At 40.2% G+C, this 24609-nt stretch overlaps 2 protein-coding genes across 5 annotated transcripts in view; one reads left to right on the top strand and one right to left on the bottom strand.

The window, feature by feature from the left end:
• Positions 1-15640, top strand: part of PAQR3 (progestin and adipoQ receptor family member 3) — a 45531-nt gene extending 29891 nt beyond the window's left edge. For all 3 annotated transcript variants that reach the window (XM_072114442.1, XM_072114451.1, XM_072114462.1), the window contains exons 7-8: positions 5502-5645; positions 12218-15640. In XM_072114442.1, the coding sequence (XP_071970543.1) occupies positions 5502-5644 (143 nt within the window). In that variant the 3' untranslated portion in view covers position 5645; positions 12218-15640. The remainder of the gene's footprint in view (positions 1-5501; positions 5646-12217) is intronic.
• A 3575-nt stretch (positions 15641-19215) lies between these two features.
• Positions 19216-24609, bottom strand: part of BMP2K (BMP2 inducible kinase) — a 117725-nt gene continuing 112331 nt past the window's right edge. For both annotated transcript variants that reach the window (XM_072114400.1, XM_072114407.1), the window contains one exon: positions 19216-21318. In XM_072114400.1, the coding sequence (XP_071970501.1) occupies positions 19922-21318 (1397 nt within the window). In that variant the 3' untranslated portion in view covers positions 19216-19921. The remainder of the gene's footprint in view (positions 21319-24609) is intronic.

Genomic DNA, 24609 nt, shown 5'->3' with positions numbered 1-24609 from the left:
AAAAAATAATTTTTCTTGACCAATGGGTTCTAGTGGGGCCGTTAGGCCTCTTTTGTAAAAAGTTGTCTGTATTGTTGAGTACCCAGTCGAGATCCAGACCACGCAATTGTCAATTATAGTACAAAATAGCGGGTTAAAACCGCACCTTTAGTGGTTAGGAACAAACAGTTGTAGTTCCATACAAACACTTTGAGAACGACCGCATCACCCGTATTGATTCCCAACACGGTAATCCCATTTCCTCTGTAAATACATTCCCAAGTATGGCTAGCTTTCTGTCTCAAAAGATTACCTATGAAAATATATCAGGGGAGGTTTCTCAGGTTTTTTCAAAAGAACCGGTACCTTTGAACCAAATAGATATAAATACAGCCTTTCGCAATCTACAAAAAACCTATAGACAATACGTCAAATCGACCTGGGAAGTAGCCAGTTTCGATACATACCTCAAACAAAATCTAGTATATCGGGGGCTACGCATTAACCTTTTCCCCAACTCACATCAAGATGATGGGGAGTTCATAAAGGGGTGGCAAAAATTACTCACTGAAAGCTCACTCCGTTTAATTCAATACTTATTTGAATATGAAAAAAACTTTCTCACTCATATAAGTGAAAAACTGGATAGAGAAATCAGAGAGATTCAGGTTTTCAACACACACTCTGATTTTCAAAATCTAGAAAACAAATTACAGAAAAACCTTACTTCCCTGACTAATGATATAAAAGAACGGAAACATCGTAAGTTCATACGTGACTGTGGAGATTTTGAAACGGGACAAATATATCAGAGAAAACAAACACAACTTAAGAACCGACCCGTCCTTTACACTGACGTCTCAGAATCAGACTTCTCCTCATCTGAGGACAGACAATCAGAACCAAACCGTATACGAGAAGGGTACAGTACTAAGAGAAAATTTAGTAAACATAAGGGAGGACAACAGAGTAAGAGAAGTTACAATAATCGAGGTCCGGACAAATGCCAGATACAAAAACCCTCGTCTACAAATTCCTTAATGGGTTATTCCTCACATTCCTCCTCATTGACACAACAGAACACATCCGCCCCCACTTCTATTCCAACTGGGGGGAGTTACATCTCCCAAACAATAACAGATATGCCCCATGTAATAGCTACACCATTCCCGATAGGAACAAATATAGCAACACCTACCAATCTGATAAATCAATCGGGAACAGCACAGAATGGAATGATACAAAATATCCCGAATACAGGAGCCATACCAAGGACTCCTTTTTTAGCCCAACCGACCCCGATCATGCAACTCAGAGATCGGGAAAAATGGGGCTTCAACGGGAAATAAGGGAGACCTCTATGAACTTTGAGGAATTAAAAATCAAAAATGAAGAAGATAAACTTGTAATTAATTTATCAACGCATGTACTTGACGAATATGAATTAAGACTTCTCAGAAAAGGTCTCTCATTCACTCCAACACCGACTTTTGACAGCTTCTTATGGGTGAAGGACATAAACCTGTTTGCCAGAAAACTGGCACTACACAAACAACATCTGAAGGAAAATACAGATGCTGAACGGACTAACCAAAAAGATGATAGAGTGTTACAATTATTATTAGATCTAGAACAGGAGAATATCATCACTCCACAGGGCATAAACCCCCCACTTACACATTTGAAACCCAGATCTAAAAACACTCCACCCTTCTCACAATATCCACTCATTAATACGTTCGTCCAGATGGTCACAAAGGAGATCAAGAATATAAAACCGAGAACTGAGAAGATAGCGTCCAACTTGGAACAACAAGAAAAACTGGCCCTTGAGAGACTAGAGAAAGCTAGGGATCTAGTCTTAAAGCCATCCGATAAAGGGGGTAACATTGTCCTCCTGAACAGTGAAGAATATATTTGGATGGTAAGACGTCTACTTGATGATAGAGACACATACTCTGTCCTACTGAGGGATCCAACAGAACAATTTACAGAGGAACTAAAAGAACTTCTTGATAATGCCCTAAGGAATAACCTGATATCAAAAGATGAGCACAAATATATGCTCAATAAGAAACCAACCTTGCCAACCTTTTACGCACTACCTAAAGTCCACAAGAAGATCACCCCTATTCCAGGGAGACCGATCGTATCTGGTACAGACAACTTAACACAAGGCATTAGCGAATACGTGGATCACATCTTAAGACCTTTCGTCACTTCACTTCCCTCTCACATTAGAGACACAAAAGATCTCATCACAAAATTACAAGACATACGCGTCCCAGCGGGCACCCATCTAGCAAGTCTAGATGTTGAGGGCCTCTACTCGAACATCCAACACGATCTGGGACTTCGTGCAGTAACAAGTTTTCTGGACACGAAAGGCACACAATTCAAAGACCACAACCACTTTACTCTCACTTTACTGGACTTCCTACTTAAGCATAATTATTTTTTGTTTGGCGGTACCTTTTACCATCAGGTGAAAGGTACCGCCATGGGCACTGTTTGCGCACCCACCTACGCTAACTTATTTCTTGGGTGGTGGGAAGCCAATTTTGTTTTCTGCGACACTCTTACTTCATTTACAGATCACATTCTTTTCTGGGGCAGGTATATTGACGACGTCCTCATCCTGTGGCAGGGGGATGAGGACGTCTTCAATCGATTTGTCGGGGCCCTCAACCACAATCCCATTGGGATGAGGTTTACCCCTGAATTTCAACCACAAAGCATAAACTTTCTGGACCTTACGGTCTATATTGACTCGAAAGGGGATTTGGGCTCCAAAATCTTCCGAAAAACCACGGCCACTAATAGCCTTCTCAATTGGGATAGCTGGCATCCGAGACCACTCAAACAAGGCATCCCAATCGGCCAATATTTAAGAGCTAGAAGGAACTGCTCCAATGAAAGTGATTTCGAGAGTGAATGCCATACACTTTTTTATCGCTTCCAAGCAAGAGGATACCCTAAAAAAGTACTAAAACGGGCGTATAAACGCGCAAAAACAACAGACAGAGAAACCCTCGTTAACAGAGGAGACAGAAATGAAAATAAAAAGATAGTACGCTGCATTGGCACCTACGATGCCTATGCAGAGGATATTAAGAACATCATGCGTAAGTTTTGGCCTCTGCTCCAGGCGGATACGGACCTCAGTGAAGTGATAGATAAGGGACCCTCAATCACCTACCGACGGGGTAGAAACATTAAGGAAAGACTAGTACACAGCCACTTTGATGTGAGCACCCCAGCGAAGAAGACTTGGCTCTCTATACCCATCACTGGCTCTTTCCCATGTGGAAAGTGCACTTTTTGTAGATATATGCCAAAAACCAAACAATTTGAAACAAATGGAAGGACCTACACGATTCGCAAATTTATGAACTGTAAAAGCACTTGTGTTATATACATTGCACAATGTGAGTGTCCAAAAATTTACGTTGGTAAAACGGTTCAGGAGCTTAGAAGACGTATATCTTCCCACTTGAGCTCAGTCCGAACGGACAAGGATACGTCATTGGCAAGACACGTCAGGTCTTTTCATGAGGGCAGGATGGACCATTTAAAATTCTGGGCCATAGACCAACTCACTCCAGGCCCTCGAAAGGGCAACATTGACAAGAAACTCCTACAACTAGAGGCCCGGTGGATAGACCGTCTGGAGAGCATGAGTCCGAACGGTCTAAATGAGGGCTTTACATTCTCAGCATTTCTCTAAATAAGAAATCCAACGTACTGTCGAATTTTTATAATCTTCCTCTTTAGGATTCGGGTAGATACAAGGTCATTTCTCAGAAATGAATAAAATAGAAAAAATATAGTGATACTCCTATAATTTTAGGATTGATATTGACACAACTGAGCACTATATGTTTAATGGCAGACAGATGGTATATGTCACTAATTTATACTTGTAATAATAGCGGAAGTATATACTCACCTTTACCTATCGCTACTTTCAAAATACAGATAATTTTCTTCAAGTCCGCACGACTGCGCAGTTACTAGACTAGTCAGAACTCTAGAATCCTCTGGACGCATGCGCTCACCGCATATCTGGGCGTTCGAGCGATGAATGTGGGTGCGCGTGCGCCACCTCCTCGCGCACGCGCAGTGGCTACCTTCGTGCGCACACTCCCCTGGCGCATGCGCCAAACTTCTTCCGAAATCATCGGAGAAATCTTCAAACTCCCTGCGCAGCCGCATTGACTTCAACACAGTGATCGAGATTCTAAAGTCCGACGACATGCGCACACCTTCTGGATTGACAGAAAAGTGTACCAATAGAGTATAGGTGGGTAGTTCCCTTGACAGTCTCCTAACGAATAACCGAAATCCTCCTCTGAATGGGATCTGACGTCACCTAAGACAGCCCAAAACAGAGGTTATATCTGCCAGTCACTTCACAACCTGCACTCACACTTAGCCCCGGCACCCCTGAGGACGCCACTAAGGTGGCGAAACATGTCGGGGGGGCTGTAGTGTTTGTTCTTATTTAGCAGTCAGAGAGCCTTATAATTTATAGACAGTCTAGCCAGATAGCAAAAAAAGTATGTGTGAGAAAGTGTGTGTGAACAAGGGAGACTTGCACTCGTCCCCTCATATGTATGTGAACTAATAGGAATAATCAAGAGCGGTGTGGTGTTTGCTATGTAGCGACACATCAAAGTACAACCACTAACCACCTCGACTGGATGGATACACACATAGCGCTAAGGTCTTAAATAAGACTCATTAACACGATACAAAGTATCATACTAAAGAGCTGTGTTTACTACCCACCAGTGACACCTAGTGTCCGAATAACATAAGGGTCCATCTAAACGTTGAGTGTAGTGGTAGATTTAACTCTTTACTATCACCTCCCCACTTATTGCTAACCCAGAGGACATAAATGATAGAACAATCTAGGACACACTAAACACTCAAATCACAAACACTTGGCTTTCAAAAAATATATTTGAAATTAGGCTTCTACTGACTGTAGATTTTTAAACCACTTTTGTTAGTGCTACGTCTACCAAAAAATTTTTTATTTTTAATGCATACCAATAAAAGTGTATTTTTATACCTATATAAAAAATAATTTTTCTTGACCAATGGGTTCTAGTGGGGCCGTTAGGCCTCTTTTGTAAAAATTTATCTCTTGTTCGGACACATTTTGTGGGACAGAATCTATTTTGGTGGTTCTCTGGGAACTAGCATAGTTTTGCCCGGAGGCCGATAGATACATCAAGACGCTTACACTTCTTGATATATACAGGGGAGGGGGGTTGGGACCGCTATCATACGCCGGGAAACATTGGGCATGAAATAATAGGGCATGATGCTGGTTTAGGGGCTTCAGGCCTGGTGACAATTTGTATCAAAGGGAACCAAATACTGGGATATAGTATTGAGATTTGGTTACCATCATTGTCGTTGTGTTTTTTTAATTATTATAGTGCCATTGATTCTTTATAAAATTGTAACGCTGCTGAGTTTCAGTTGATATACATTTCTCTTCTTTACAGGACAGCTGAACTACCTTGGCTCCAGTCATCAGCTGTGGCACATTCTTGCAGTGGTGATGTTGTATTGGTGGCACCAATCTACAGTCTACATTATGCAGTACAGACATAGCCAGCCATGCCCTTCACGTGTGGATCATATGTGAGGTAGGGAAAGCCAACAGCAGGATGCATCCGCTCAATGATGGCATGTAACAAGCTTCATCTCCACCTACTAGTAGATTTTCTATTTCAGTACTTGACTTGCACTGTGCAATTCCCTACAGCTGTATAAAAGTTATCGTAACACAAGAATAGTGATAACGGGGATATTGCTCTGGTTTCTGCATTTTTATATGATTTCATAAGCACGTATATGTTTAGCCTGTGAGACTGACACCGGGTTATGCATTGGTGTTTGCTAATAACGGATCCATTTTGTTTCTGCATTGTTTTTTTTTCTGCTTCTGTTGTTTTCCAGGTTCCCCCTAAAAAAATTACATTAATTAAAAGGCAAAATGTCTGGTTCACCTGCATCAGTGGAAAAAAACTGATTACACACAAATGTTATTTTTTCCATGACGTCCCCCATGACGGCCCACCTGGAGGATTACCCCTTGACCTCTGCAGGGACAGGAAGAAGAGAGGTTAAATGTCCCTCCCCCTGCATCCCTCGCCAGTGTTCTTCCTGTCCCTACACAGGCAGGGGGAAGAGAGGGTCTCTCTCCTTCTCATCTCCTTAGGGGGGTGGGAGTGGAGGGGGACGCCTTTAAGAGGCGCGGTACCTGGTACTAAGATCCTCTCCTCCCCGGGCCTCGATCCATCTCCTTCCTGGCTGACATCATGGGGAGGTATTTGGTGCAATCCCTGCGGTCCTGCGACGATCTACGGCAGCACCACATGTTCCGGCTCCCGGGTGAAACGCGGCTGCGTTCCACCAACCCCGATGACGAATTCCGGTTTTGTGATGACGACTTCCGGTTTTGCGTTCCACTGGGCCTGATGACGACTTCCGGTCCGCGCGTCGCACCGGAAGTGACGCGATCCATTCACGTCATTGGCGTTCGGGAGTCAGGAGCGTGGAGCGGTGAGTTTAAAAGGCAGAGACTCTACTAGAGACCTCTCTTGCTTCTGAGACGATCGCAGGTGGTTTTTTTTGCAGATCTGAGCGTGTCACAGGCGCAGGTTAGTGAAACGCATGGTGGCAGATTGCTTATTCTTATCACCGCTCCACTTACACCTCTACCTCCTCCCTTGTCCACAGGCAGTATGGACCCAGTCCCCCTTCCTCAGACATCTGTAAGTAAGGGGGTCTGGAGGGTGGAACGTGGAGGGGGGGCCCTGTATATATATACATCCCCTATGCTTCCTCGTGTCTTTTCTTCTCACTCTCAGGAGAGGAAAGATAAAGAGAAGAAAGAGGATAAAAAAGAGGAAAAGAAGGAAGACAAGTCAAAGACTAAGACCCTTCCATCTCGTAGATGCAACATGTGTTTTAATAAACTCCCAGAATCTTATAAAAAACCGCTATGCAGAGACTGCCTTGACAGCATAATGCGGGAGGAAAAAGCGTCCTTCATGGACGAGATGAGATCCATGTTCAAATCTGAAGTAAAAAGCACAGTTGCATCCCTCTTTTCTGAAGGAATTCCTCCTAAAAGGTTCAAACCCTCTGAACCTAATCCGGAGGAGATGAATTCAGACCCTGACAGGGCTTCCTGTTCCTACCAAGGCGGTGAGGAAGAACAGCTAGACAGCCAGGAACAAAAAAATGACACTAGATTCCTTTTTTCTATGGATAACCTGGTCACCTTACTAAAGGCGGTCCGAGAAACACTAAACATTGAAGATCCTGTGGAAATAAAGTCCGTACAGGACGAACTCTTTGGTTGCTTAAGAGCAAAAAAGAAGAGGGTTTTTCCAGTCAATAATGTGCTGGAGGACCTTATCCGGGAAGAGTGGAAAGATCCAGAAAAACGACTATCAGTGGCCAGAGATTTCAGGAATAGGCTCGTGTTCGACGAGGAGAAATCAAAATACTGGAATTCAATCCCAAAAGTGGATATCCAGGTTACAAAGATGGTTAAAAAGACTGACCTCCCCTTCGAGGATGCGACCCAACTTAAAGACCCCATGGATCGCAAATCTGACAGTGTCTTAAAGAAAACCTGGGAATCGGCAATGCTAAATTTGAAGGCAAATGTCGCAACCACATCTATCGCCAGAACAATGACCTGCTGGCTAAACGGGTTAGAGAACCAGATTATTAGCGGAACCTCGAGAGAGAGAAGCTTCTGGAGTCTCTTCCACTGCTAAAATTGGCAACCACCTTCATTGCGGACGCATCGGGGGAATGCGTCAGATTTTCTGCCAAAGAAGGAGCACTCTCTAACGTCGCCCGCAGAGCCCTCTGGCTCAAGCAGTGGTCAGGAGACTTCCGATCTAAATCTAACTTATGTGGCATACCCTTTACCGGCGAGTTCCTATTTGGTCCAGAACTGGACACAATCTTGGAGAAAGCTGCAGATAGGAAAAAAGGCTTTCCAGAACCCAGACAGAAGAGGCATTCCTTTCGTGATTCCCGCGACAAAGTTCCATCCTATCGTGGGAAAGGAAAACAAGGTAGATGGAGCTACACAAAAGGAGGTAGAGGTAGAGGTTATAGTTCCTTCCAGACTACCCAGCCCAACCCTGCCAGAAAACAATGACGCCAGGGTGGGGGGAAGACTAGCTCTTTTCCCCTCTCAATGGGAGCAAAGCATAAAGAATGCCTGGATTCTACAAGTCATACGCGACGGCTACAAGATCGAGTTGGATACCCCGCCCCCTCAAACATTTGTGACAACAAAGACATCCTCTCAACAAATGCTTCTGCTCATGTGGGAAGAGGTTCAATCTCTTCTACTCAAAAATGTAATTTCTCCTGTACCTCCCCACCATCAAAGGAAAGGGTTCTACTCTCCCCTCTTCTTAGTTCAGAAACCGAACGGAGCCTACAGGATGATCATAAATTTAAGGAATCTAAATACCCATATCAAATACAGAAGATTCAAGATGGAGTCCCTAAAATCCACAACACCATTAATTCCCAAGGGGGCAGCTCTATGCACTATAGACTTAAAAGACGCGTATTACCACGTCCCAATCCATCCCATCTCTCAAAGATTCCTGAGGTTTGCCATCCGGTCCCCAGAAAACCAGGTAAGACACTTCCAATTTAGAGCTCTACCATTCGGGATCTCCTCAGCTCCCAGACTGTTTACAAAAATTATGGCAGAGGTGGTAGCAGTACTAAGACAAAAGAACATACTACTGATCCCCTACTTAGACGATCTTCTTCTAGTCTCCAGCTCAGAAGAAATTTTGTTATTCCAGAGAGACATGACATTAGCAATCCTAAAAAACCTAGGTTGGATTATAAATTTCGAAAAATCAAATCTCCAACCAAGTACCAAGCAAAAATTTCTGGGAATATTGCTGGACTCAGTACATCAACACTCTCTTCTTCCAGAAGAGAAGATCAAGAATCTTACCTTACAGGTATCACTGTTCCAAAGCAGACAGAAGTGCTCAATCCGAGAGGCTATGAAACTCCTGGGCCTTCTCACGTCCTGTATAGCTGGTGTTCCCTGGGCTCAGAATCACACGAGAGATCTTCAGAATTGGATTCTTTCATCCTGGGACAAGAATCTAAACCATCTAGAAAGGAAAACCAACATTCCCCTATGGGTAAAAAGTTCGCTAAATTGGTGGAAAGCAGTGGAAAATCTCTCCAGGGGCCTAAAATGGAGCAATTGGCCAGTAACATCCATCTTAACAGATGCAAGCAAGACAGGTTGGGGAGCAAAGCTTCCAGGAAAACTGGTTCAAGGTCAGTGGTCCCAGTCAGAGATAAACAGATCATCAAATTACAAAACTGAAGGCAGTCTGGGAAACCCTAAAGGCCTGCTCGGATCAACTACAAGGCAAAAACCTAAAAATATTATCAGACAACACGACCACAGTCGCCTATCTAAAACGCCAGGGGGGCACACAGTCCGCATCTCTCCTGAGAATATCAAAAAAGATCTTTCTCTGGGCAGAAGAAAATGTCCTTTCTCTGACAGCAATCCATCTGAAGGGGTCAGAAAACAAAGAGGCAGATTTCCTGAGCCTATACACTCTGGATCCCCACGAGTGGTGCCTAAACAAGGAAGTTTTCTCCCATCTAACCCAAAAATGGGGAATACCGCAAATAGATCTATTTGCCACCAGAGAAAACAAGAAAGCAGACCATTACTTCTCCCTACAGAAGAATACCCCAGACTACCTTCTAGATGCCTTCTGCCACAGTTGGCACTCAAGACTAGCCTATGCCTTCCCTCCACTTCCTCTGATCTCAAGGACGGTGCAAAAAATAAGACAAGAAGACCTCAAGATTATCTTGATAGTCCCCTTCTGGCCAAAAAGAAGCTGGTTCCCAGCACTGAAGAATTTGGCACTGGAAGAACCAGTTATTCTCCCTCAAAGGAAGGATCTCCTATATCAGGGATCTGTTCATCATCCCAATCCAGAGTCATTCCATCTATCAGCCTGGATCCTGAGAAACAGATGCTGAAAGCTAAGGGTCTCTCAGAAGAAGTCATTGCAACATTACAGGCAAGTAGGAAGCCAGTTACTTCAGCAATCTACCATAAAATCTGGAAAAGATTTGTATCCTTTTGCCATCCTGAAATTCCTAATCTGTCTTCCCCTAACATACAGCAGATACTAGAGTTTCTTCAAGCCGGGTTGACCAAAGGCCTAAAGACCAGCACACTAAAGGTCCAAGTCTCAGCCCTCAGCGTCTTTTTCGATGTCTCTCTGGCTGACCATAGATGGGTAAGACGGTTCAATAGTCTTGAATGGCCTTATACAGGGCCCTTTCGAGCCTCTAGAGGACGCAAGCATTAAAAACATCACCTTTAAAAACTGCCTTTCTTGTTGCCATAACAACAGCCAGAAGGTTAGGAGAAATTCAAGCACTCTCCATTAATGAACCTTACCTAAAAATTACGGACGATAGAATATCCTTGATGCTTGATCCAAATTTCCTGCCCAAAGTAACAACAGATTTCCATCGTAACCAGGAAATTATTCTCCCCTCCTTTTGCCAAAAACCAAAATCTTCGGGAGAAGCTAAATGGCATACCTTAGATGTGAGAAGAATAGTGCTACACTATCTCGAAATAACTAATAACTGGCGGAAAGACTCAAACTTGTTTCTTCAGTTCCAGGGCAAGAACAGAGGGAGAAAAGCGTCAAAGATCACCATCGCCCGCTGGATTATACAGACTATCAGGGACTGTTATTCCATCCAGAACTTAGAAGCTCCTACGATCCTCAAGGCCCATTCTACCAGGGCAGTAGCCACTTCCTGGGCAGAGCGAGCAGGAGCTTCCCTGGACCAAATCTGTAAAGCCGCAACCTGGTCCAGTTCCACAACTTTTGCAAAACACTACAGACTGGACTTACATTCTGCCAAGGACTTAGCATTCGGTAGAAAAGTTCTACAAACAGTAGTCCCTCCCTAAAAAATTCCTTTTTTGTTATCTGGTACATCTCCAGGTGGGACGTCATGGAAAGCGAGAATTAGACTCACCGGTAATTCGTTTTCCATCTAGTCCACCATGACGGCCTGGAATTTTTTCCCAACCCTTACAAATGTTATTATATGGTTTTTATTGTATGTGGAGTAACATGCTAATAAAACCTCTTGCATCCTTCCATTGGTGTAATTATTTGGTAGAACACTGGCGAGGGATGCAGGGGGAGGGACATTTAACCTCTCTTCTTCCTGTCCCTGCAGAGGTCAAGGGGTAATCCTCCAGGTGGGCCGTCATGGTGGACTAGATGGAAAACGAATTACCGGTGAGTCTAATTCTCGCTTTTTTTTTCAGACCCATTTTTAGGACATGCTCTAAAATTTTTCCATGGACACAAATAAATAAAATGTTAAAAAATGGAAATAACATTCACAATTTATTTTCTCCAAATTCTATCCTTTATTTCCCAACATAACATAGTTACCCTTTTAGGACATTTGTTCAGATTTCTTTTTTTTTTTTTTTTTCCTCAGCTAAATCAACTTGTTACATATGTACATACCATAGACTTCTATGAAAGTCTATGGGTCCACAAAAAAAACAATGTGCGTGAATTTTTAAAAAACGTTTTTATTGCTGATGACCAGGAGATTTGCTTTATTAATAATGTTAAACCACCAGTTTTTTGGGATAAATCAACTGATACGGACACAAAATGGAAAGAAAACTGATCCGTTTTTAATGGATACGATATGCACATGCCTGTTTGTATCATTTGGTTGTTTTATTCAAAGACAGTATTTTTGTGTTGGTGGTCATCATTGACCATACACTAAAGTAAGCCGAAACCCCGAGTGATCTTGAGAGAACGAATGTCCGCAAGTTCTCCATGTGATCCATAGAGGTCCCAAGTATGGAATTGTGGCCTGGTCTATGCAGCACTGCTTTATCCATATGTTGCATGTCTAGACACATGGACTTGTGACAATGGGGGTTCCCATTGATGTTGCCCAGTGATCATATAATATTCCCTATTCTTTACATAGGGGTAATGTCCCTATTTGCCTTCCACTATATTCCAGCCTGAAACATTTATCACCTACTCGGTTCAAGTATAACTTTCATTTGTTTTATTTCACTGATCAGTTTTCATGAAATATATTTTGTTTCCTCCAGGAACTCCTTGTTTCTTCGCTTGAGAACCTGAGGAATTCCTGAATCGGGATGTCCGTGTTCTGCTTTATTTCCTACTATAAACTGACAAGCGCACAAGGCGTCCTTTCAAATCACTGGAGATTTGGGTGATCGTGCACTGAAGAGAGTGATGCAAAGCTAGAGAAGTATTAATACAAGTTTCTATGGCTGCTTGAAGACATGGACTATTGAACTGCTAGCATGCAGCTGGTCCTAACAAAGGACACCTCTTACTCTAGGCTCATATAACCTCATGGCCTTGGAAAGCCAGTGATGTGAAACATTCCATATTTGTACACAAAGGAGGGTTTATTACTGTGATGTTGTAAAACATTTCAAACATCCATTGGACATGTGTACAGGTCTGAGTGTATGTGTGTTTGGCCAGAAAAACATACTAGGTGCCAAATAAGCTTAGAAAGGGGATTACTTTTCATACTAGATGTCATTCAGAGTTGCATCACTATGTACAAGCTAAAAGTTGTAGGAGTTAATATAATGTATGGAATATTAGAAATACTTGAAATGTCTAATATATACTAAGTATTTTTATTTTATAAAACCTCCTTATTTATTAACCTAAAGCTAATCAATGAAAAAGAATTCAATGAAGTTTTTTTTTTTTTTACCCAAAGGTCCCTTTCCCTCTGATAAATATGCCCTCTTTGTACTTTATACTACTTGCTGTGAAATGACGGCTATTTTACTAAATCTAAATTTAATGATGTTCCTTATAGGAAAGCTTTAGTTTGAGCGCTTTGCCATTTGTGCTTCCTGAAATGTACAGTTTTACACTACATGTTTTTCTAATGAGAAAATGTACATAGTTGTTGCATTTGGTGCTATGTAGATGGCTGGAAATATAATGCATTTGATGAATGAAAAATGTATTTTGAAACAAGCAAATACATGTTTCACTCATTCAATATCAACCACTGCTGAAAACATACACTTTTTAATTAGAAATCTAAGGGCTTTTTTGTGTATTAATGTGTAAATTTAATTTTTGACACTTTTTTTGCAAATTCATATTATGAGCCATCATTGGTTATAGTCAACCAATAGTTGTCATATTTTGGCGATGCATTGCTCAATAAGTATGTAAACTAGTTTTTTTTAATCAGTAGGTTACCAAGTAATAGTGGTATAGACACTGCTAAGTTGTAGATTTTCTTGGGTTTTCAGATAATGTAATAGTCTGTAATTGACAAAATGCCCATCCTGAAGTTGCCAGTGAAAGATGCGAGCAGCTTTTTTGCTGCTTCTAGTCCTGCAGGGAATGCTACATGGTTTTGATTCAATGCACCTTAACATCCCAAGAATTATATCTAAAATGACAGAACACTAGAAACAGGAAAGTATGCCTGGAATAAAGTGTCCTACAATCCAGCATTTTCTCTTATGAGTGGAGCTTGTAGAATGTAATGTGTTATGTTTGAGTTATGCTGGCAACACTAATAAATAACACATATAATTCATTAAGTAAGGCGGCATCTCTGTGCCATTTTTCCCTGGTCTTCTTTCTCCTGTAGTGAGCATTGTATCTGAAGTCCTGAACACAGCATAGAAATAAAGGAAGGAAGCTAAAGATGAACTCTTTCTATACCTAGAGAATATTGATGATTTGGCTCTGTAAGGAGGCTAGCCAGAAAAAGCAAATGTACATTGAGGCTGCGTTCACACATGGCATTTCAATTGCGTTTTTAAACTCAATTGAAAGGCTTTAACCTTGAGACAACATTGCATTTCCTGCATGTTTCCTAAACACTCAGGAAATAAATTGTTAACCCAAAATGTGATCTGGGGTGGAGTCTTTCAGTTGCACTTGAAAACACAATTGCAACGCCCCCAAAACTTTTAAATGCAGCCAAAGTGGTTCAGCATCAAATATGCATAGTTTTGCACATTTGTATTGTGTGTAGTGTGTTTTTCAAGCATAAATTTGTATCAAATGCACATCATGAAGATTTGATGCGGCTTTTCACAAATGTGTGCAGATGAGCGGATGTGTCTGCTAGATCTAACAGCCTGAACACTGAGCAGCTAAACTGGCATTCTGAGTTCAGTTCTGCCTCATTGTAGTACATTATTCTTCAGTATGATTCAAATGACGCACACCGGTTTATGTTCTTTTAAGTTATTTGAATATTTCTAATGATGATATTTATAATCAGCATAGATTGTATTCTTGTATATATAATGTGAAAACAATGCATGACATGTTCAAATACATTTTGAATGTCTGAAGTTTTTAACTTCTGTTTACAAATGGAGATAACATGTAACATGCTTTTAATCAGTACATACATTGGTGTCTGTAAAATAGTATTTGCCCTTTTCTTTACATTATATTATGTAATAACATTTTGCTTTTTATTAAGGTACTTTTTGTACTATTAATACAGTATAGTGGTATACAGATCGCATGTACCTGGGGATGATAGAGCATTGGTGCAGTTGTGAGGAAAGCTCTGCAACCTCACAGCATCAGTGTGCCTGGAGCAATCAGCTAAAGACACTTCAGTGAACTATATTTTGTTGCACCTTGTAGTGCCAGACATTCTGAAATGTGTAGGATTGCTTTTCCTTACCAGCAATTCAAATTTTGCTTCTGCTTTGCACCAATCAAATGAGCCGAAACTGTCAAAAAAAGCAGCTACAGCATTTCCTCATTGGTTTTATTTTTACTTTGCAATATGACATCCTCTTTATTTATTTTGGGTCATGAAGATGCCAAATTTATATAGTTTTTGTTATGCTTTAATACCTCAGCGCAGCGCACAGGTCTATTTATTATTCCCAGTTTTTTTTGTTTTTGTTTTTTAAACTAAAGCCCCCTAGCATTTAAAGTCCGGTCACATACAATATTCTGCATCTTCAAAACAGTATTTTAACATATTAGAAGGGGTACCAGAGGTCACAATACATGTATGGCATGTGTCGATTTTTAAGTTTAGCTACACTATCATGAAAGCCAAATTGCTTTAATAAAATGTAATAAAAAAAATATATATATATATATATATATATATATCTCAAAGGGATAACTATGTTTTGCAGGCACTGTATCTGTATGTATGTATGTATGTACAGAGTTGATATCTGTCTAATTTATCTATCCTGTTGTTGCATTTTATGTCTGTACAAAATTTCCAAGTGTTAAATATTTTATAAATTGTAATTTAAATGTATGTTAGAAATCTGTGTGGTTAATTTCTGTCCAATAAAATGTATTTATGGTACACTTAAGAGGGCTATGGATTTATCACGGTTTACAAAAATATTTGTCCGCTGTACATCAAATTGGACAACGTGATGGGAAACCTACAATGTGTTCTAGGACTCTTGTTTTCAGTATTCTTTTGGTTCCTTTTGTCTTAACGCAACAGTAAAAATATAATTCAATTAACATGTACCGGTATTTATCTCTTTCAAATGGTCCTTTTATGGCAAATACACTTCTGCTTTTTCAGAACCTTTTTTTTTTTTTTTTTTTAAACTACTTTTATTTAAAAATTACCAGGATACAATGTACAATCCTATACCTCACATTATCCAAGTAAACACACTGTACTCAATGCTGCACTGTAAAAACAAAGAAAAAAAATCTGTGTGCCTTATTGCAATTTTCCCTTTGCAAAACATATTAGAATATCTACAATTGGATCTTCTAATAATCTGTAAATTTTTGTATAACATGACTTCACATAAACATGCAAGTAAAAAACGGATGCTAGTGATCAAGTCAATGGGGCACATATACCGTATCATAAGTCCACCTGCTTTTTGAGACTTTGCGTTCCTGCTGGTCAGATGCATCTTAGCGTTTTTTGCTTATCGATCCGTGTGGCGTTTTTGTTTTCAAAAGTCGCAATCAGTCATAAGATAATTTCCACACCTGGTCAGGGGCAGCCGTAGATTTATGACAAATTTCTCAACTTTCACATCTGGATTCAGGTGAAAACTAGACAATGGTGAACTTTGAAGAGAGACTGTTTTAGGCGCGTAAGAAGTTGCAAATGAAAAGTCTCAAAAATGTAAGAAAAAGGCAAGCCAAAAGTTTGATACGTGTACCCCAATGACTCTCTTGCTCTTGGCCAATGCAGTGCAAGTTAATGGAAACCTGTCAGATTACTCCATTACAGCATCACGAGTACCTCATGCATTGTAACAATGTTTCTCTTGTTTCCTGGCATTTCTGAGGAACTTTTTGTCTCTATGCAAATGGTCAGTATACAGTTTTGGAGGTTAGCAGCTAAAAGAGATGCATATTAGACAAAACCACAAACCAAATCACTTATGTATAATATTTAAGGTATTCCACTTCATAGTGCAAACAACAGCTCTGCATATTTTATAGCAAGGGGATTCTCTGGTTACAAACTTTCCAAGAATGAAAACAGGTGTTCATGCCACAAGAATACAAAGCTAGATTTTATTGGAATTTGTTAAAAATTACACATTTATCATGAATTAATAAGAACAGACAACTGGGATGAGTACATAAGTGGTGCTGGGCAGTTTGAGTAATTAATATACCTTATGACCGAAATGTGTCGGGGCTGGTGCTGGGCAGCGAGCAAGTCTCGATGAGACCGTAGACTGCCATGGTAACTGGTCGCCGCCCTCTGATTACATCACGGGGGGCGGGTATCGGCCATCCACAACGTCGGCATCCATAGGATGGTAAGTTAGGTGCCAGCGTCGGGTTCGACCGAGGCACTTAACAGGCAGGTGTCAGCTGTATTATACAGCTGACACCCGCCGCTGTGTTTGGAGAGAGCTCTCTGTACACCCCCCACGGCAGCACACAGCGCGTAGGGGTTAATGTGATTGTAACTTTATCTGTAGCAATTGCACTTATAATTGCACTTTATTGCTTATGAATTGTTAGCCATAACGGATGTTATCCATACCTTCATATTTGCAAATATATTAACTACTAAAGCTGCTCAGCACCACTTATCATGTTCTCATCCCTGTTGGTCTGTTCTTATTAATTCATGATATATGTGTAGTTTTTAACAAATTCCAATAAAAATCTAGCTTTTTATTCTTGCATTGTGCTGTGATCTCCTGTTTCTCATTTTTGGTAAGCTGAGAGATACAGTAGAACTGTCCCGCATCTCTTAAACTTTGACTGACATCTGTTGTTGCAGAGATGTTAGTGGTCGGCCTTCCTGAGAGGGTTTGCGAGCACCATGATGTATGCCAGCTAGCTCCTGTTATACAAGCTGCATTGTTCTTGCTATACAAAGCAAAGATGATATACCAATGCATCATGGGTGTGCCAGTATACAAGATATACAATCCAGAAAGCCAGCCAGGAGTTCAGTCAAAGTTTGAGCGAAGCGGGACATCTTGACTGTATCTCCCAGCTGCCGCCTCGATGACTGATATTCTTTACGCTAATTAAGACTATAAAGTTTCTGGTTCCCACCTCTGAGACATGGTAGGAAACAAGAAAAACATGGTTGCAAAGAGGATTACATTACTGCATAAGGTACTCGTACTCCTGTAATGGGGTAATCTGTACTGACCAGTTCCCTTCAAAGGGGTAGTACTAACTTTGTTTGCTCTTTGCCACAGGAAAGTTGGCAAAACCACTTAAGATGTTATTGGTATATATCATAAATTTGACAAAGTTCTATTATTCAATTGGGAATGCCAGCGCAACTGGCTGTAAAAATAGTCTGAGTAAAAACCTATTTAGTCAACTTTTTTCATAAACATTGGTTTCATATTAACCCAGATATGATTTTTTTTTTTTTTTGTACCATTAATGAATATTTTTTTTATAGACTCCATTGACCTCCATTGATAGAATATACCGACTAGGAAAAAAAATTAAATGGATCTACATTGTCACCATTGATTACATTTCGTAAAACATGTCTGCAACCTTCTTGTGTAGGTAAATGCTCCGATGCTCTTTTCAGATTTTAAGATTTGCTGGATATTTGAATAAACAGATCATGGGTTCAGTCATTGTAAAAATGTTCAGAATTGCCTTTGTTAAACATTTTTGTTTCTTTATATTGTAATGATATAGGCACTTTTTTTTTTTGAAATTTATTTAGGCACAATTTATGTTGGTTTCTTATACTACTAAACTATAACTTAAGGACAGCAGGTTGAGATGGAAAATAGAATGAAACAGATTTTAGAGATGAGAAGTCTCTGCACAAGGCTAATGTTTTGGACTTTCTCATTACAGAAATGCTGAAATGTTTTTGTATTTTATATTATACAATCAATATTAAGTCCAGAAACTCTTCAAACTAAATTGAATCATTTTAGAATTGGTGATCTACAAAAGACAGATCTTTATTCACAAAATGAATACTGTATCATTAGCATTACGTTCGGCTGTATGTCACATTTTCAGGTGTCAGAAGTAAACTATTTATTTATTGGCTATAAAACAGTATTGATTCAACAAATCTCAGTTAAAATGATTCACTATAAACTCTACACTTAAACCAAAGAATAAGTGGAAATCCTTCCCAGTGGTTCTTCAGGCAGTAATATCCCATAACTATAATTGGCACAATTTGTAGTGGTGTCATTAAGCTATATACAGCTTCTGTCCTTTAGTGGTAAATATAAGAATGTAGAATGTAATTATAGAAAATCAGTCCCACTTTGGCAACATTTGTGTTTTAAAGCTCCATTTGATAACTTTGGAGGGCGACACAAACAATACTTCATGGAATGTAGTTTTGAACATTGTTTAGTGGAATTTACTTGACTCTCTTTCAATACAGTGGTTTCACATTAGCATTTTTTTCACGACCTTGATTTCACTGAAGCCATTCTGGCTTATGGACACATACAGATTTGGTTTTCTCTTCCTTGCTTCAGTGTTTTTTTTTCACTGATGCTTTACTAAACCATTCTTTTTCAAAGATTTTTCACACTTTGTTTTTTTCCAACTGATCGACTGAATCCAGGAAAATCACTGAAGCCAGGAAGAGAAAACCAATCTGTATGTGTCCATAAGCCAAAATGGGTTCAGTGAAAAATCATTGATGTGGAAAAAAAATGCCAATATGAAACCACCCTATATTAAAGAGATTTCCATCTCTAAGTAACACATCTTAATTGCCCCTTAGTAGTTTGTTGAGGACTTTCAAAATTTCGACCTCTGTTGCCAATGGGTTGGTCTCGTATTACAGGTATTTTGTTCCCTATTAAATGTAACCTATATCAAGAACAGGCACAATAACTCTTGCTCACCTCCCAACTGTGCCTTTGTTGAAAAGTGCAGTGCAGAGGTCCCAGCTTACATCTGCCTCCTCCTACCAGTAAAATTGCTCCCCAAATGTTTTCTGCCTTTGACTATGTTGGCTCCACCCATCGCTGGGTACATGTAATAGTGACTAGATCTGCAGTTTCCCACACAGTCCTCACTGCTTAATACACCATGCAGTTAGAGGGACAGCATTCTGGTAAGGACAGGAAGTGGACAGGCTCTCGTGAGACATATATTAAAGCTATCATATTTTTGCCATAGTATTTAAAAAAACACAATAAAAATATAAATATGTTTCCAGACGTAGTCAAGATATTAAAAATGTTCTAAAAATTAGGATGATGCTTTTGTGTTATCAAAGTCATGTAAATAGTTTAGATTCAAAAGGACGACGCATATACCAATTAAAATAGTCTCATGAAAACGGTCACCTACTGCTTTGATGGAAAAGGGGCTGCACCAAATGGATCTAATTCTAATGGTTGTGATGGAGGCTGTTGGCTTTGTTGTGTTACACTTTGTAACACTAGTTCAGTGAAAGGCACCGCACCAAAGTCATCCATTTTGGTGTTATCATTGCTGAGGTAAGCTGCATGTAATGAACTCTGTCTTGGCCTGCCACCTGCTGTTGGATGATGATCTGCACGGTTATCTCCAAGACCATGATGTTGAGATTGCTTCATCTCTTGAGGATGGAAGGGTTTGGCACCAAAAGGATCCACCATGCTTTCATCTGTTTGTAAAATGTTGCCACAATCTTTTACATCATTCAGTGAAATGCTTATGTTTTCCTTTGAGTCAGATATAGTTAGAAACTCATTGCTGCTCTGAGAGTCACGTCTTCCACCTCTTTTGTGACGACGGACTTTTTCAGGAGTGCGGTAACTAGGCTTGGGTGTCTTTTTTGTGTTTGATGGAGTACCGTGGTGACGTTTTCCATTGTTGGTCACTGGTTCCTGTCTTGTGCGTCTTTGACGGGAGGATATTTTTTGTAGACTGCGTTGCTGCTTTACTTTTTGATGGGCCTGGTTTTCAGCTATTTCTTCAAATGGCACCAAACCAAAAATGTCCTCTCCACTAGAAATCTTCCCTTCTTGCATTGGTTGTGGGAAAAAGGGTGCACAACCGAAGGCATCCACGTTACTGGTTGAAACAGGAAATGTGATCGGACATTCCTCCATGTCTAATTTACGATTGAAAGGTGCTTGAGAAAATACATCAAAATCATCTTTCCCTTTTTCATTCATCATAACTGGCAAAACATTCTTCATGTGCTGTTCTTCAAGACTTTTTTGTGTATTAAGACAATAAAATGGTATAGCCCCAAATGCATCCAGCTGTGGATCAGATGATCGTTTCACACGGTCGGTCTTTATTTCATTAGTGGTATTTTCCTTATGTCGGATCTCTGTTGTACATACAGGTCTATGAATCTTCCTATTAGAATTCTTTGTCTTCTTGCGGTCATAATCTGAATCTGAGCTGTGCTTTTCTTCTTCCTCCTCTTCATCTGAATCCATTAACAGAGGCCTTTGTCCAGTGATCTCTGTTTCTACGTCATTGTCTTCATGAAAGACACCCTGGCCTCCCTGTAAAGCTTCTTCATCCTCTGGATCATCATCTTCACTGCTTTTGGGAGAAGGGGGATCTGATTCAAAGTCGCTTTCAGAGTCTGCACCTTCCTTTGATGCCCTTTGTGCAGACTTAGCCTGGATATTTTGCTCCTGCTTTTGTTCTTTTAGGGACACATTTTGTTTTTCATTTTTGGTTGATACTTTGGAAACTTCCTCCACATTTTTTAAAGTTTCAGCGATTTTGCCAAGTGAATCTACAAATGAAATCAAAATAATTTAAAAATATATATGTAATGTATCCATAGATACAGGCAATGCACACTTATATAAGTATTACGTGTAATCTAATTTGTCGATTTTAAATAAACTGAATTGGGAACATTTATTAAAGATAAAATGCCACATATTGATCAAAGTGTTTGATGCTGCATGATTAGCATAGTTTATTCTCATAATTTTATCAGGAAGATGACAGTTTAGAAAATTTGCCCTACAAATCAACCACTAAAAACACAAAAAAAGACTACAAATACTCAACTCCGCTCCTCTTCACCTTGATCCTGGCGCTGTCTTTCTAATCTTGACACACCGGGATCACCTAGAAAAAATAGTTGTAATGGGAGAGGGAGCTGCAAGGGCGTGCCTAATTAGCAGCCCGGAGCGCCGGACATCTTGTCCCCACACTCCATGATGCTAATTATTACTTTCTTTTCTAAGTGATCTAGGTAAAATTTGCTGCTTTTCAGACAGTTTGACTATCCAACTTAGTTACTAGTATTTTACAGATCTCAGGTTTATGTTCATCATTTTTGAATTTGAAATTAAAAAACATCCCAGTGGAGTGTTTCTAAAAAAGCATGTTCAAAGGAGCAAAACCTTTTCTTTATTATGGGTTTAAAAAAAAAATCGATAACCACAATGTAATATTGAAGCTGATTTGTTTTGGGGCAAAAAGCAGGTACCCTTAATCTTAGCATGGAAATCTAAAAGTTAGCCATAGTGCCAGAGTTTTCTTCACTGCATTTTCCAGTCTTTTTTTGTGACAATTTATACAGATGCAGTTCTACTGCAGTCGTTTTGAAAAAAGTGAAAGATGCCCAATTGTCACAACTTTGTACTAGCTTTACTTTAGTCACAAAAACTTGCAGGTGATAACGCCCCGCCCTTTCCTTTGCAATCTTGTGCATATATAAATACAGGCAGTCCACGGGTTACATAAAAGATGAGTTCTGTAGGTTTGTTCTTAAGTTGAATTTGTATGTAAGTTGGAACTGACATAAATTTTTTGGTGTCTACGACATTTGGATTTTAAAAATGTTGGATTGTGATAAGAACCAGGATAAATACTAAAGCTTCATTACAGACACCTGTGATAACTGTTACAGCTGTTCATTGTAGCACCAAGGCTAAAGTACAGTAAATCACCAACATCCAGGGGTCCGTTTGTAACTAGGGGTTGTCTATAAGTCGGGTGTCCTTAAGTAGGGGACCGTCTGTACATCACTTGTGGATGAAAACTGGTCTAGGGGTGCACAGTGGGGATTGAAAGGGAAAGAGCACTCCTTGGCATTTGGAAGGCAGATTTTGCTGGAACATATTTCAGGTGTTATTTTACATTTGCAGACATCATGAAATACCATAATGACAGAAACCCCCAAAATGTTATGTCATTTTGGAAAATAATATCCTCAGTGAGTTTATAATGGGGTACAGTGGTGAGTACTTTTACTGTACAGGTGTTGCAAAATCTTGGTAACAATTGCAGGAGAAAATGTTTAAAAAATCCTATACAATGTGGAAAAAAGGTTCACATACCCTCCGGCTTGTCTGAAGGGTGGATCCGCTCAAAGTGGTGCTTCCACGGCGTCTGGCATAACGATAAAGTCCAAGAAATTTTTCTCAAAAAACCTAGGTCGTATACCTGCACCTTGTTAGCATATGCTTAGTGCAACATTTTTAATGGATACCCAATACAACTTTTTGAATTTTATCCTAACGTGCTCCGGCTTATTTGAGAAAAATTTCTTGGACTATACAATGTGGCTTTAGCCTTAAATTTTGATTTGATGAGAAATTGAATGAGAAAATTTAGTTACACAATTTCTACTGAATATGGCAATACTTCACAAATGGTAAAAAAACTGTTGTAGAGGCAAAAGACAAAGGATTGGAGCGAATTTTGTAGCAATAATTATACAATGGGTCTCAGGAGGAGGCGAGACAGGTTCAAGAGCCAAGTTGAACAGTAAACGTGAAAGAAGGCACATTTGTCTGATCCCCCGACATAGTGCAAAGGTTGTGAAAGGAATCCTGGTAAGCAAATTCTTTAAAATCCCTCTGTTATTAATGCAGAGCAATCACTTTACCTATATACTTATTACCTGTGCTGACTATCGTTAAATGATAGTGATCAGACATTAAGGGCCACTTTACATCTCTTGTAAGGCCTTCAGGTATTATTCTTTCCATTATACTTTATCCCGTGTAGTCACTAGAAACACCTGCACCTGTTCTATGTGTTCTGCCTCGGCTTGTTTGGGCCCAAAGACCTAAAGGGATGTGAACTGGCCCACAGGGGTTAAAGTATACAGTGCGTACAAAAAGTATTCAGACCCCTTTTAAATTTTTCACTCTTTGTTTCATTGCAGCCAATTGCAATGCATCCGTATGCTTTAAAATAGCTCCACTGAGGGGCTGAAACTTCGCACCTTCATTTTGGGTGAAAAAAAGCCTAATTCTTCAAGGAGTGCTGCTTCTCTACTACATATATCGTACTTATCTGTCAGTTGGGTCTGCTGAGGCCTGTACCCTGAACCACTGCTGTGCTACTCCACTACTCTTTTTTTCTATTGGTTGGGTAGATACTACATCCAGATAATCTCTGTTACCCAAAAAAATAAGCTGGGAAGCTGTTAAGTACCGTATATATTCGAATATAAGCCGACCCAAGTATAAGCAGAGGCCTCTAATTTTACCACAAAAACCTGGGAAAACCTATTGACTTGAGTATAAGCCAAGGGTGGGAGATGCATTGGTCGCAGCCTCCCCATTATATAGCCTGACGGACCCTGCCAAAAAAGTATATAGCCAGCACCTGCCCCCCTGTATATAGCCTGCCAGCCCATATCCCCCAGTATATAGCCAGCAGCGGGGAAAGCCAGAAAGGTGAGTTTTGATATATTTTTTTTACTCGAGTGTAAGCCGAGTTTGGGTTTTCAGCACATCTTTTTGTGCTGAAAAACTAGGCTTCTACTCGAGTATATATGGTAATCTGAATATTATACAACAGCATAGCATGGTTGATATTCTGTATTCTGGGACTACTTTTGTGAAGTACCCAATCAGTCTTACTCTTACCCAGGAATCTCACTGCTGGTCCTCAGTCACCAATTGCCTTGCAGGAGATGAAGTTCAGGCTCATAGAGGGCCTAAATTCAAGGCAGGTGAGCTTCCAGAACCATTGCAGTCTAAGGCCCCTTCCACACTAGCGAGTGTGATGCGATGAACTCGCATCACACTCGCAACGCAAGCTGCCGGGAACGCAC

Source organism: Engystomops pustulosus, chromosome 1 (assembly GCF_040894005.1).
Source record: "Engystomops pustulosus chromosome 1, aEngPut4.maternal, whole genome shotgun sequence".
In the NCBI taxonomy this organism is placed as follows: Eukaryota; Metazoa; Chordata; class Amphibia; order Anura; family Leptodactylidae; genus Engystomops; species Engystomops pustulosus.
This window is presented reverse-complemented; position numbering and strand designations above follow the sequence as displayed.